Here is a 15,673-nt window from a genome sequence, read left to right on the forward strand (position 1 = left end):
CCCATAATCTTGCTTTTAAAAATTAATTAAAACCAGTAACATTTCAATGGTAGAATGCATGACTAACATGTGCAAGGCCCCAGGGTTGATCTTCAGCACCAACACCAAAAACGCCAACCAGCCAAAATCACATATAGCTCATCAGCTTTATTTCCCATACTAATGCAGTTGAAATTAGAAAATTTACAATTGCTATTATAACTATTGTATATAACCTGCATGTGTAGATATAGAAAAAATTTGATTTTTATTGATGTTTTTTGAGACACAGTATCTTGAGTGTAAGAGGTGCCAGGAATTGGCCCAAGGTTCCTTGTGTGCTCTGTACACACTCTACTGACTAAACCATGAATTCCTAGTCATCGCAACAGCACAAAAGCTCTATGCAGTTATCTCTTTTCGAGCCTTTAGGCATAGCTACAGAAAGAGCAGGACATGTTTTAATGCAGTGGTGTACGCGATCCTGTCCAGGGAAATCCTATTTATTAGCCAAAGAAGTTGCTAATTAACTTTGTAAGAATAAATTCCTGTCGTTTCCTAAACACCCAAATTTATGTTTTTTGACTTTTTGCTTCTTCAGGTTGCTTCTCTCAAGCCTCTTTAGCTCATTTGAGCATCAAGTCTGAGCAGCCTGCCCTGAAGTTGAAGCACGCTCAGCTAGCAATGATTGAGCTGTCACAGTCTGGGTACCAGCCATGTTCTCAGGTAATGTGAAGAGACTATTGTGGCAGCTGTGTTTCTACACCACAGTCAATTGTTGGGCTGCTGTTGATCACTAATAATATTATGTACTCATCGATTTTGACCTATGATATAACCTTAATGCATAAAATTTTACACTGAAAATTATTAACAAGAACTATAACCAGGAATTACAACAGAACCTATCACTTCCATCTGTACATGAAACAAACAAGTTGTTTTATATTTCCACATAAAAGCCAGATCAACAACCAACCCACAGTTACTACAGGAGCTGCTGGGAGTATGGGAGTATGGGTGCTTCAAACACAAGGCATCTGTGAACTACACCAAATGTGGTAGGCACAGATGTAAACTGTGACTCTGTGCACACCCTGGCTGGTCACACTCTGGCTGGCTCCCTCCCTCAGCATGTCCCCTCCCCCATCACCTTCAGCTAACACCGAGGGAGGGAACTACCTTTGAAATGACTTAGCAGCAACTGCATCTTGTGTTCGTGTTCTTTCTGCTGGACGGTCAGTCTTCGGTCACACTGCAATCTCACATGTTCCAGTGCAGATTCTAACTCACGGACCAGATTATCCCGCTCCAGAACCTTCATTTTCATCTCTTTATTCTGCAACTGTTGTTTTCGTTCAGCTTCTCGCAAATTAATCACCTATCAAACACATTTTTGTCCTTTTTAATTGTACTTTTTGTAGCCTAAGAATAGATTAAACCCTGTTTTCTTAGACTGCATGAAGATGAAACTACTTAACCTCAATATCATCTCATGTGCTTTTTAAAGGGTATGCTGGATGGATGCTGAGATAACTATAGAACAGCCTAACAACATCTGAATTTGCTAAAATTCTGAATTAGTAGTATTTTCACTTTCTTTTTTTGTTTTTTCTTTTCTTTTTTTTTTTTTTTTTTGAGACAGGGTTTCTCTGTGTAGCCTTGGCTGTCCTGGACTCGCTGTATAGACCAGGCTCAAACCCACAGTGATCCACCTGCCTCTGCCTCCCGAGTGATGGGATTAAAGGCATGTACCACCATACCTGGCTGTAATATTTTCACTTTCAACATAATATTGCACTAATAGACACCCCACCCCAACTTCTTAGATAAGATTTCTGTAGTTAGGGTCATATTATTTTCTTTATTGCTTCTTTTTTCCTCTGGAGACATGGTTTTACTGTGTAGCCCTGGTTGGCCTTGAATTTGCCTCTTTTTTTGTTTTGTTTTGTTTTTTGAACTTGCCTCTTAAGTGTTCCAAATGTATAGACAAGCGCTACCATAGCTGCCTATAATTCTATAACTGTTTTTCTAGTCTACATGAATATTGAGGACATTGAGGAATGTTTATATTCTTACAACATCTACATATTACTGTTTTAAGTAAAAAATATTGTGACCGTAAACACAGAGGTTCTATTTCAGGCTGTGTATTTTGTCTGCTGAGGTCTGCTGTGTTGATGGGAGGTAGAGCACTGTAGACAGTGTCTGTGCTGTAGAACCTGATAGGATTCTCAAATATTCCCATCAAAACAACGCTCACATCTACAGAGCGCTGTAGCTAGAAGCCTTGGGCTAAGCGCCCTCAGGATGCCCTCAGAGACTCTGTCCCTGAGCCTGGACACACACCAAGCACAAATCAGTGCCATCAGGAGTGGCTGCTGCCTGCTGTGGATCACACATGCCGGGAGTGGGATACCACTTAACATTTCATTCATTTGTTTTTCTGAGCTTTTCATTTCAAACAATTAGACTTTGAAAAAGTCTTTGTTTTACTTTGTATCAATTGTCAGATACTCTAATTCAATATATTTTTTAGGGAGAAGCCATTTTTCATGATGTTAAATGGAAAAATATTAGACAAAATATGAACATAGTTCTAAATACTACAAAGTATCGCTGTATAAGTAAACTGCCAATTTTTTGTAAAACAGTTCAATTGACTTAAGCAATACAGATTAATAAACCTTAGTATTTCCAATGCAGCAGAGCACCACTGCACCTCCACTTCACTCACTCAGCATGGCGAGAATGGCAGGAAACACAGCTTTACCCTATTCCCAGCAATGGAGGGGAGAAACCAAAACCTGCAGGACCCTAGACTCTTCAAAAACAGCATTTAAATTTAGAATCAAGAAGTAATAAGAAGGGCTACCAGTTAAGTTGTCTAGACCTCCTCCAAGGGGACTTTCGGTTTTAACCACCTCAATGCTATGCTTATTTGGATAATTCACAAACTTTCTGGTAACACCTACTCCATAACGGGAACCCATGCTTACATTTAGTTGCCCACCAAATCTTTGAGCATTTCACTTTCTTTAAAAGTTCAATATAAATGAGGCATCTTGACCCTTCCTTGTAAGAAAAGTGTGGTTCCTTAGAAATGTACCTTATTGAAATATTTGAAAAGAATAGCTCTGATCTCAGCAAGATTCAGGCAAACTAGTTTTTCTACGACATTTGCTTCACTCTGAGAGAGGTCCTGGAACGAAGCTCTAAGCGAGTTCTGGCGACTCTGGATGCTCTCACTCTTGAACTCAATGGCAGCTTCCAGAGCTTCTATGCCTTCTTCAAGTTGGAGCAGATGATGTTCTTCCTAGAGATCACGGAAAGTATTCATCTTAAAGACAAGACTAGAACCTGAACACTGGCATATGCTTAGATCAGAGCTTACCATGTGATTGAGTTTAAAGGACAATACCTTTAACCCCTCACTAAGAGTTAAGGACACAATATTTGAGATTTTGTCAGTGTATAACACAGAATTAGCAAGTCTTCACAGTAAACATTATATAACAAAAATGGAAGCTGCAAAAGTTAGGTGAGCTCCATGATGTTCCTAGGCTATCCAGCAAACACTGATTACCTAAGCCAAGGGAGACGCCTGAGCACGCCTCAGCTCACACAGTCTGCAATACCATCATCTCCCTCTGTGCCTCAAGTGCCTTTAAAATGCCCAGTCTAGTCTGCACTGAGGAGGCCTAGGAGAGCTGCTGTACCCACAAAGACCTAGCAGAACGCAGTGCTGGGACAGAAGGGAGGGACACTTGGAGCTCACTAGGAACTAATGATGAGAAGAGAATCTGTGGGGACACTGCAGCAGAGGTGACAGAGCAGTCAGGGTCAGGTTGCTGGAACGTTTCGTGAGAGTCCTGTGGAATGAGCCAGCCAGAGGCAGGTGCCCGAAACTCCAGCATTTGCAAGGCTGAGGCAGGAGAGCCATGAGCTCAAGCACTGCATAATAAGACCCTGTTTTAACCCCCTTCAAAAAAAAAAAAAAAAAAAAAAAAAAAAAAGAATTTCTATGAAACCTATTTTAAATGGTGGCAACTTAACATCAGTTAACATACTATTTGTGTCAGAAAATGAAATATTTCTCTGAGCTGCTCAAATATATTCTATCTGCAGGAAAGAGGAGGGGAAACAGACATGTGGGTGTACCTGTATTCCTATACCTGTGTAAAGCAAGTTTCTGTAGAAGACCGCCTCCCCATACTCACATCCTTGCTGCTTAGCACAGTATTCAACACATAACTTAAACTTAGCAAAAGTAGTTCCCTATGTGTGGTTATTTTTTCACTAAGAGATGTTAGTGACTTCCAGACCTCCTTTTCTCCAGTTAAAGAAACTAAAGAAACTTCAGTTTCTGGTCAGAACTGGTCAGAACTTCACCTAGCATGAGATCAAATACTTATTTTAAAAAGCTATCTTATAAAATCCATCTGGAAGAACACTGTGGAAGAAATGTTTACTAATCATTTCTTGTGCAGTAACTAACCATTCTTTAATTATATGTGTTCCAAAAAAAAAAAAACAAAAACAAAAAAACAACAAAATAGTCATTTGGAAAGACTAAGTTTTGTAAGTTTGCAATTCTGTACATACGCATATTGTTCATGAGTATGAGTGCAGGTGCCCTGCAGGATCCACAAGAGGATACCCACTGTCTTGGAGGAGCTACAGATGGTCAGGAGCTGCCAAATATGGGTGCTGGAAACTGAACTCAGGTCTGGTCCTGGCCACTAATACCATCTTTTTGGCCCCAATCATTACATTTTAAGGAGGAGGAAACACTTTAAATACTTTTGAAAGGTACTTAAGGTTGGGGGGGGGGGCTTGGAGAGATAGCTCAGCTGTTAAGAACACAGGCGCTGGGCAGTGGTGGTACACGCCTTTAATCCCAGCACTTGGGAGGCAGAGGCAGGTGGATCGCTGTGAGTTCAAGGCCAGCCTAGTCTACAAAGCGAGTCCAGGATAGCCAAGGCTACACAGAGAAAGCCTGTCTTGAAAAACCGAAAAACAAAAAAACTGAAAAATAAAAACAAAAACAAACAAAAAATCTCTAAGAAGACACTTCCCAACTTGTCCAGTGACCTCCATATATGTGCAAATGTACATGTATACACACACAGAGAGAGACATACTACACTATGAAATTTTAAAAGTGAAAATTCTTTAATGAACCAATACACATGGTTGTGGGTCCCTCTGTTCTGGGATAGACACAGCCGCAAGCAAAGCATGAGGCAGCAAGCATGTCAGCAAACAGCATTCCTCCCAGTCTCTGCTCAGGTTCTCAGTGGAGCTCCTGTCCTAGCTTCCCTCATTGACGACTGTGGTCTGTGAGCTGACATGAGCCTCTCTCTCTCTGCGGTGCTCTCTGCCACATTATTACCCAGCAGCGGAGAGGAGCTAGAGCAGGAACTGCACCAGAGAAGTGCAGCATGCTGTCAGGCCTGGGGTGTGAGGATCCGAGGGAAGCCAAGGCTCCACTACGACCTGGCATGGGGCCATTGGGAGATCTTATGGAACAAGAATGTGCTGATCAGCTGGGTTGAGAATCAGCTAGGATTAATAAAAGATCAATACCATTGAGTGAAATATGTTTCACTGGTGCAATAGGGAAATATCTTCACAGGGTCAGCATACAGAAGCTGTGGTCCAAGGCAGGCAATGCTACATTTCAAGCTGGCAGCCAAACTTGGCAATTTGTAAAAAGTTCCCACATAGTACTGGTTTTGAAAGCACGAAGAATGCAAGACTGTGGAAATCATGGAGAGTGGGTGGTGCCATGGGGCTAAGACAAAAAGCCCCCCCAAAAGACCAGGAGAGACCACATCTTGAGTTGTAGTGGAGAATATTAGAAATGTCAGGACTGTGGGATGTCTCCAAGGACAGTGGAGGTGTACAGCAGAGCAGGCCCAAGCCTGCAAGCGCGTACTATGGGACTGCTCAAGCTATTTGGAGCTGGAAAATGGCAGTGAGTGAGTCCCAGGGCCAGATGCGGAGCTACAGGGTCTGGGTTTACATTGCTGACTGCATATGCCCCAGTCCTTTCCTTTTGGGACTTTTATGCTGCAGGATCCCACAGTTAAGAGACTTTGGATGTTTGTATTTTAACTTAAAAATATGTGTATGTCTGTGTGTAGGTATGCCACATGTGTGCAGGTGCTCACAGTGGCCAGAAGATGACACAGGCTCCCCTGCAGCTGTGAGCCTATTGAAGTAGGTGCTGGGAACTGAATTCCAGTTCTCTGAAAGAGAAACAAGTGCTCTTAACCACTGAGCCATCTCTCCAGTCCTAAGAGACTTTTAACTTGTAAAAGACCTTGAACTTTTAAAGCACTGGAAACTTTTAAAAGAGTGTTGGACTGTATTTTGTATTAATATGAGATTGTGGGGACAGATAAGTTTAAAAGTGGCACGTTTGTATGTCAGGCTGATAAAGGATGGGCCATCCTAGTTTGGTTTAACTATCCATTTGACACAGCCTAGTGCCACTGAGAAGGGTGTGTCAAATTAGGGATTGCCACTGTGGGCCACTGTCTTGCTTGTTACTTGATGCAGAAGGGCCCAGCCCACTGTGAGTGACATCATTCCTTGGGCAGCTGGTCCTGAACTGTATGAGAAAGACAGGTGAGCACGAGCTACCAGTGAGCCAGCAAGCAGCATCCTCTGTGGCACTGAGTTCCTGCCAGACTCCCTCAGTGACGGACTGTGACATGGAAAGTTAAATAAACTTTTTCCTCCCCTAACTTTCTTTTGAACAGTGTTTTATCACAGCAATAGAAAGGAAACTACCCTGTAACAATTTATTATCCATTTCAAAATAACTAGAAGAATCCAAGTGTCTCTACTGTATAAGAACACTTGGATTGCTTAGTTATTTGAGGAGATCTGGCTTGACCACTATATACTGTATCATACACTGAATTATTTGCTCCATAAATAAATGCAAATGCAAGTTTACAAACAAAAATCAGAATTTATATAATTTAATTTTGAGATTTCATCAAAAAATGAAAGTGTTCTATCTTCAATGAATTGTTGAGCAATATGGTACTAAAATGATCTGAAAGACCATATAAGTATCACTTATAAATAATATGATTAGTAAATCAATTACTATTAAAAAAAAGAAAAAGAAAAGAAAAGAAGCTGGGTGTGGTGGCACACGCCTGTAATCCCAGCACTCTGGGAGGCAGAGGGAGGAGGATCACTGTGAGTTCGAGGCAAGTTCAAAGACATAAATAGCAAGCTATTCCAAGTTTAGGTCTTAGGTCCCTTTAGAACCTCTTTCCATTAATTTGCTGCTGGCAGACCTATTTGAAAATATTGACCTTGGTTCTAAACAATGCTAAGAGTGGAAATAAAGCCAAAGACAAGCTCACAAGGCTGAATGGAACGCAACTGTGTTCAATACTGTTCAGGGAGTACTATGCATGGTGTTATCCACAAGTCAATGTTACCTGCCACAGAACCAATTCCACATGAAATGGAAGCCATTTTCTGCGACAGGCTCTCACCATGTAGGTATGGCTGGCCTAGAACTTGCCTCAAACTTGCAGCAATCTTCTCACGTCAGCCTCCCAAGTGCTAGGACACACATGTACTGCCAAGGCTTCACTGCTTCTTAGCAATGGTTCTGCCCTCGGCAGAGTGTGCTCACTGCCCTGTCTGCTCCGTCTAATAGTGTCCTGTCAGTATCCAACCTACAACTGCAGTGTACAGCAGCATTAACACAGCTTTCCCCAGAAACCTCTGCACACATTATTTTGTGTGAATAATGTCATAAATACAGCTTTACTACATTACGACATTCTCAAGGGAAGCATGGCACTTAGCAGTTTGTGTTCCCTGCATGGCCTAGAAAGAGTCCTGGGCAGAAGAGTTCCCCAGCGCTGATGTCTGCTGTGTGCTAGGTGCTTGTCCCTTCCCATCTACAAGCGGAGGGCTCTAGGACACAGCTGTGTAAGGTGTCCTTTAGCCACACAGTGCCGACCAGTCTGTGTTCCTCCCACCAGCGTTCCAGCTCATTCAGCAGTAGACTTAGGGACACCTCTCTGTGGTTTCTTCCGGAGCCCCTCTAATGTCCTCCCTCTTGACTCTTAAAACACAAGCTTCAGCAAGGCCCAAGGCTCCCAGTTCACCTCCTTCCCCTTTGGTAAAGGTAGGCCATAATAATAAATATTTGGAGAGAAATTTCAGGTTCAAAAACTGATATGAAGCAGGACTTTGGAGGCTGGAGAGATGGCTCAGAGGTTAAGAGCACTGGCTGTTCTTTCAAAGGGTCCTGAGTTCTATTCCCAGCAACTACATGGTTGCTCACAACAATCTTCAATGAGACCTGGTGCCCTCTTCTGTTCTGCAGGCATACATGCAAGCAAAATACTGAATAATAAATACATTTTTAAAAAAGAAAAGAACAGGACGTTGGGATCCTTTTTTCACAATCTGAAAGCTAATGAATGAATCATCATCTCACATGTTTAAGAGAAAAAAAAAAACACACCTGAGAAGAGCTATATTCCCTCTCAAATGAAAACTGTAAGTAAACGTATTGTGTTGGAATGTGTACTTTTGCTTGGATAGTGGAGAATGTCCTTGAAACACCAGCCCTTTCTCAAGCTAGAATATGTTGTATGTACCTAACACCAAAGATACAGTGACAGCTGAGCTGGCTCAGCTGGTAAGGGAGAGTACCACATGGTAAAAGGGGAGAACTAACCCCACAAACAAACCATGGTATGCCCACGTGAACACATTTGCATCCCCCTCAAAATGTGAAAAAAAGGAAGAAAGAAAGAAAGAAAAAGCACAAGTCATGTGCTCTCCTTGAGAAGCCATCGGTCAGAGACTTTCAGGCTATCTCCTGCGCCGGGTGATTTCAGTGAGAGACAGCTGAGAAGCCAACGGAGTCTCTGCTGCCTGTTGCCTAGCGATGCCACACAGGAAACATGCAGGTGCTTTTCTGGGAAGACAGCTGCCTCTAATAAAGCACGGCTAGAGTGCCAAGGAGATGCCAGGTGAACTAACTCATAAGCTGACAAAGTCTGGAACAAGGTGCATCAGTTTACCAGGTTTATGGACATATGACGAGCATCCAAGGAAGTCCCCACCTCATAAGCTGACAAAGTCGGGAACAAGGTGCATCAGTTTACCAGGTTTATGGTCATATGACGAGCATCCAAGGAAACCCCCACCTCATAAGCTGACAAAGTCTGGGAACAAGGTGCATCAGATTTACCAGGTTTATGGTCATATGACGAGCATCCAAGGAAACCCCCACCTCATAAGCTGACAAAGTCTGGAACAAGGTGCATCAGATTTACCAGGTTTATGGTCATATGACGAGCATCCAAGGAAACCCCCACCTCACCCGTCGTCATACAACAACTCCAGCTCCACGCAGTACTGACTTACTTTGGGGGACAGCACTCGGCCACTGCTGAGCTTTTCATCCATGCTGTCTTTCTGTTTCTGGAGCCGCTCCTTTTCCTGCTGAAGGGCTTGAACTTGTTCTGAAATCTTTATTTTCTCCTCAGTTGTGCTGCTCTCAAGCTGCAAGCTTTTTTCTGACAACTCTTGGTCCAACAAGTTCAGGCGAGCTGATATTTTCAGACTATCTGTGCTTAAGGCCTGAAAAGATAGAAAAACAGTTATAAGAAACTCAGGCATCTTAGAAAATAGGAAAACATCAATAAAATAATAAATGGTTCCAAATAAAGTCTTTAATGGTTCTTTTAAAAATATAGAGATTCAAATCATGAAATTATAGGGTTCACTTTGCAGCACCCACATGGCAGCTCACAATGGTCTGCAGTTCCAGTTCCAGAGCATGTGGTGCCCTCTTCTGTCCTTGCTGGCTTCTCAACACACATGAGCATTTAACTATACATGCAGGCAAAACACATTCATTTAAAAAGAAAATCAGAGGTTTTGAGAGGCAGCACTTTTTTTCCTTATCTCTTATTCCTTAGCTCATTACATGGTGAAACTGTTACAGTTTCTTAAAAGGTTAATATTTGGTGTGTTTCAGCATACTTTTTAATTTGTATTTCATTATGATCAGAAAATATGGTCAGATTTATAGAGATGTTCATATTAAAATATTGTACTATAGTCTTCCATATAGTTTCTAACATATACATAAACTATCATAAAGTTTGTAATATAAAAAACAGAACCATTCCCAGAGTAAGTCTCCTTAGCCCCTTTTAGTTGGTTCTTCTGTGTTTTGCCCATATGTCTAAGCAACCAGTTTTAGATGCAGGAGTAAGAATGCACACTCATACCTCTCCTCCTCTGTACAGCTTCCCTTCTCTATTTTGCCACTGTGAGGTATTTTTTGGTTGTGGGCCTAGCCTTTAACAGCTGAGCCATCTCTCCAGCCCGCCACGCTTCAGTTATATTGGAGCTTCTGGTTAAATCAGTATTTATTTCCCTCATTATGAACTTGTGACTATTATTCATAGCTGACATGTCTGTAAAAATTATCATACTTGATACATCTTTTTTGTACCTTATAGTTAATTCTTTCCAATAAAACTGCAAAATCTCATATTTTCATTAAATCAGAGTTATCAGTAAATGTATTCAACAATCTTCTTAGTGTGTGCAGGTACCACAGCGTAAGTATGAAAGTCAGAGGACAACTTATGAGAGTCAGTTCTCTCCTGCCATCATGTGCGCTCTGGGGATAAAACTGAATTTGCTGACAAGCACCCTTACCCACTGAGCCATTTCAGCATTTTTTTTTTCTTGAAGCATTTTACCTGGAGCTTCCAACTTCCAGACTCCTGCTTAAATTGGGGCTTCATCGAGAATGCCCATGTTGAGTGAGTGAAATCTTTAGACACTAATTCCTTTTTCATACAGAAAGTGCTTACACTCATAAGGTACACGGCCCAGCAGTTTCCTGAGGCAGGTTTGATGGGAAACACTCTGCCTTGGATCTTCTAACTTCCAATGAAGAAACTGGAGAAGCCCAGTGCCGCTCTGGCTTCTACGATTGACAATGACTAATTCCTTCTATTTGAGGTACTGAAGATTGGGCTTTTTGTTTGTTTGTTTTGCTTTTTCCGCATTTCATCTAAACCTTTCACAATGGTTTGTTTTGGACATTCATTATGCTGGGCCCTTGATGGCCTTTTCTGTCTAAAATCTCATATTGTGTTGAGAAGTGTTTCTTTTTAAGATTTATTATTTTCATTTATGTGCATGTATATGGAACATGCGTGTTTATGAGGAGGGCAGATAAGGGCATAGAATCCCCTGGAACTGGAGTTGCAGATGGTTTGTGAGCCACCACACGGCTTCTGGGAATGGAAGCTGAGTCCTCTGCAAGGACAGCAAGGGCTTGAACCACTGAGCCGTTGTTCCAGCCCTGGAGACCTTTTATGCTATGTGCTTGATCATCTCCTGTTTTCTCTCTTTAGATTTCCTATTACTTGAGTGCTGGACTTCCTAGATTTATCTGAGCTCTTTCCTCTTTTTTTTTTTTTCCTGGTGATTTTTCTTTTAACTTAGTCTCAAATATTTAAACTTTTCTATTTTCCTCTCTTTTTCTTTGTTTCCTCCCCCCTCCCTTTTTTTGGAGACAAGGTTTCTCTGTGTAGCCCTGGCTGTTCTGGACTCACTTTGTTAGACTAGGCTGGCCTGTAACTCAGAGATCTGCCTGCCTCTGCCTTCCTGAGTGCTGGGATTACAGGAGTGTGCCACCCGCACCTGGCCTGTGTACTCTTTAAATTCCTAAGTATTCTTTCATGTCTATAATGGCCTGTACTTCCTGTTTTGTGACTACAGTATTTTTTTTCTTTACCACACTGAAGATATGAAAGTCTTTCCTGAAGTTTTGTCTCAACTTCTTGTTCTAGTCCTAGTATTTCCCAGTTCCTTCTACCTTCAGTTGTATTTGTTTTTAACATTGGTGGCTTTGGTTTTTGTTTTGTTTTTGAGAAAGGGTCTCATTATGTGGCCTTGGTTGGCCTGTAACTCACTATGTAGACCAGGTTGGCCTCAAACTCATAAGAGTTCTGCCTATCTCTGCCTCCCTAGTACTGGGATTAAAGGTGTGCACCACCACACTAGGCAATGTTGGTAGCATTTAAGAGTTAGACTTGGCTGAGATGGCTAGGTGGGAGAAGCACTTGTCATGCAAGCCTGAGGACCTGACTGTGGACTCTCAGAACTCTTATAAAAGCTGGATGTAGTAGCTTGTCTCTAATCTCAGCGCCACACAGGGAGTTGGGAGATGGAGACAGGGAAATTCCTAGAAGCTTGCAGGCCACCTAGTCTCATCGATCCACAGTGCCTCGGACAAGCTGAACAAAGAACTGATACCCAACAGGGTCCTCAGACCTCCAAATGCATGCTATGGTACCACCTCCACCCCTCACACACAAAACACTGAATGAATGAATGAATGAATGAATGAATGATGACAGTAATCCTAGCACTTCCAGGACTCAAGAGGATAGGCAGGAGGACCCCAAGTTCCATGCCAGCCCAGGCTTCAAGAAAGACCATGTCTTGAAACAAATAAGCAAACAAACACAAAGGATTCACATGATCCTGTCACCACATCTTACCAACTTAAGTGTTTTCCCTTTTGCAGGGAACACTTCAGGAATGTGCTGATCTGCTGGAAGGATAACTACAGCTGACAGCATGTTAGTATTGAAGCCAGGGTTAGACTGATGCCTCAGAATTTACATGTGGATCTCCACGCATTCCTTACATGGAGCATTCTGACTGATCCCTGCCATGCCGTAAAGATAAAGCATCCTGCGAGGAAAGAGTTTACCAGCTAAGCTGTTTCACCCTGTGCCTTACTCCTGCTTTCCACGTAGTCTTTGATGATCTAAATGAACTGTAACTCACTAAAGCTGTTGTTCATTTAAAGATGTGTTCAGGGGAAGGGGCTAAAAGGTCTTCAAGTCTTAACCTTTTGCAGTACTCTCCAGGTGTCAGTCAGCACCACTCACCTGCTTGTTCTCCACCTCACAGACAGTTTTGGGTGTCATCTAGCCTCTGCTACATCATTTCCTGGCTTTACAGTTATTCTGAATAAGATACAATTCATGTATGCTGATATAGGTCTCAGTGTACACAGAATTATGCAACCAGTGCCATAATACATTTTAGAATCTTTTCATCACCTTCCAAAACCCCAGTAAGTCACTCCATTTTCCCCAATCCCACTCCCCTTCACAAGCCTAGACAACCACTATTCTACTTCCCCTGGCGCTGCCTATGCTGGAATGGTATTACACGTACATATTGTGACTAGCTTATTTCACATAGCTCCCTCCCCAAGACAGGGTTTTTCTATGTAGCACTGGCTGTCCTAGAATTGCTTTGTAGACCAGGCTGGCCTTGAACTCACAGAGATCTTCCACGTCTGCCTCCTATGTGCTAGGATTAAAGGCATGCGCCACCACTGCCTGGCTATTATTGGTTCAGCTCCTTTGTTCTTTATGATTTTTTGTTTGCTTGCTTTTGAGACAGAGTTTCTTTGTGTAATAGCCCTGGCTGTCCTGGAACTGTAGACTAGGCTGGCCTCGAACTCACAAAGATCTGCCTGTCTCTGACTTTTGAGTTCTGGGATTAAGGGATGTGCCTTCCCCCACCCCCACACCCACCCAGCTGATTCTTTGCTCTTATTTATTTTGTTTTTGGCTTAGACAATATTGTGCTATATAATCTTCCTGCTTCAACCTAAGTGCCAGAGAGGCAGGCAGACTGTTCTTTCTTTTTAAAAATATATTCTCAATCTCTTATCAGATAATTTTCAAATATCTTCCTATATTCCATAAGCTATCTTTTTACTTTCTTGATTGTGTCCTTTTTTTTTTCTTGAAACAGGGTTTCTCTGTGTAGTAGCCCTGACTGTCTTGGACTCACTTTGGAGACCAGGCTAGCCTCTAACTCACAGAGATCCAACTGCCTCTGACTCCCAAGTGCTGGGATTACAGGCATGTGCCACTGAGCCTGGCTTGTGTTTTAAATCTCAAATGTTTTTAGTATTTTTACTATTAAGTCCCATTTATTGTTTTTCTTTCCTTGCTGTGTTTTAGGTGTGATATCCAAGAAATTACTACTTAAAATGTCACAAAGAAGGCCAGAGACATGAGTGGAGTCAGCAGTTAAGAACACATGCTGCTCTCACAGAGGACCCAGGTTTGGCTCCCAGCACCTCATCATGTGGCTCACAACCATCTGTAACTCCAACTCCAGAGGATCCAACATTATATTCTGGCCTCTGTAGGCACAAATGTGCACACATATATGCAGACACATAAACATAAATAAAAATAAATCTTTATAAATTACATTATAAAATGGTTGCAGTCAGGCCTATGCGCTTTTCTGAGAGTTTTATAATTTTAGCTCTTACTTGGAGGCCTGTGATATACTTTAATTTTCTTGTTTCTTTTGTGGCAGGGTATCCCTGTATAGCCCAGGTTAGCCTTGAACATGATATATAGCCCATCTCAGGAACACTAGGTCTATTAGCACTATACCATACTTAGCTTGAGTTAACTGTACACAATGGATTTTTCTTTTCTGTCATTTTAGAGAAATACTCAACCGACTACAGTCCTCATCTGAAATGCATATAATCAACGACTTGTAAATATTCCTCAAACAACAGAAGTGAAATCTGTTAATGCCTTTTTTTTTTTCTGAGAAGAATCAAGTAGGATAACAGTCTGTACTGTGTTAAATTTTTCAAAGAATTAAGGTGGTTTCCATTCATTTATACTCCCTCCTTATCTCAGGGTGTTCTTGCTTCTTAAAATCACATCACCCAAGGCTGCAGAGATTTTCAATGGTTTAAGACTATGTGTTGACGTTTGTGTGGAACCTGGTGCTAAACTATTCGTAGAGGACCTGCTTCTGGTCGGGATTTCGTACATAGCAGAGCAGTTCCCTCGCTGCGATCTACTGAAAGTCAGTCCTCAATACAAGGGTTTGTAAAAATAAATAAATAAATAAATAAATAAATAAATAAATAAGTAAATAAATAAATTACATTTTTAAAAATTTAAAAATTAAAAAAGACCATGTGTTGTTCCTGCAGAGGACCTAAGTTTGGTTCTAAACACCCACATCAAAGTGGCTTACATTCACCTCTAACTCCAGCTCCAGAGGGTCTAACATGCTCTTCTTCAGGACACTCCGTGCACATACCCTCACAGACATGCACCTCGTTTAAAAAACAAAATCTTTTTAAAAATTGTAACTCTCGGGGGCTGGAGAGATGGCTCAGAGGTTAAGAGCACTGTCTGGTCTTCCAAAGGTACTGAGTTCAATTCCCAGCAACCACATGGTGGCTCACAACCATCTACAATGAGATCTGGTGCCCTCTTTTGGGGTGCAGGCACACATGCAGGCAGAATACTGTATAAATAAATAAATAAATAAATAAATAAATAAATAAATAAATAAATCTTTTAAAAAAAGTAACTCTCTAAAATAAAATAGAAAAACAGGTTTTTATGCTTTTTCTTTTTCCATCTCATAAAGTAAAATAATTTTTTAAAACTTCCCCTGCATTCTTTCATTTTACTCTTCTCTATTTTGTAAAAGAACATTCCGCAAAGGTCCAGGTAGTCTCTGCTACTATTCTCTTGTACGTCTGATTAGTTCATCTTTTGCTGTTATTTTCCATGTTTTGAGGGACAGCTTC

The 15,673-nt window shown here is 41.5% G+C and overlaps 1 protein-coding gene and 1 long non-coding RNA gene across 2 annotated transcripts in view; one reads left to right on the forward strand and one right to left on the reverse strand.

Moving 5' to 3' along the window:
- Positions 1 to 15,673, reverse strand: part of Kif27 (kinesin family member 27) — a 70,352-nt gene that overhangs the window by 4,842 nt on the left and 49,837 nt on the right. The window contains exons 13-15 of the mRNA XM_051172612.1: positions 9,403 to 9,618; positions 3,089 to 3,295; positions 1,162 to 1,360 (exon numbers count right to left, since the gene is read on the reverse strand). Of these exons, the coding sequence (XP_051028569.1) occupies positions 1,162 to 1,360; positions 3,089 to 3,295; positions 9,403 to 9,618 (622 nt within the window). The remainder of the gene's footprint in view (positions 1 to 1,161; positions 1,361 to 3,088; positions 3,296 to 9,402; positions 9,619 to 15,673) is intronic.
- LOC127212503 (uncharacterized) lies at positions 430 to 14,195 on the forward strand. Its single transcript, XR_007833553.1, has 3 exons — positions 430 to 705; positions 10,858 to 11,019; positions 14,058 to 14,195. It is a non-coding gene; the product is annotated as an uncharacterized LOC127212503 (long non-coding RNA).

This window comes from Acomys russatus, chromosome 3, assembly GCF_903995435.1.
Source record: "Acomys russatus chromosome 3, mAcoRus1.1, whole genome shotgun sequence".
Taxonomy (NCBI): Eukaryota; Metazoa; Chordata; class Mammalia; order Rodentia; family Muridae; genus Acomys; species Acomys russatus.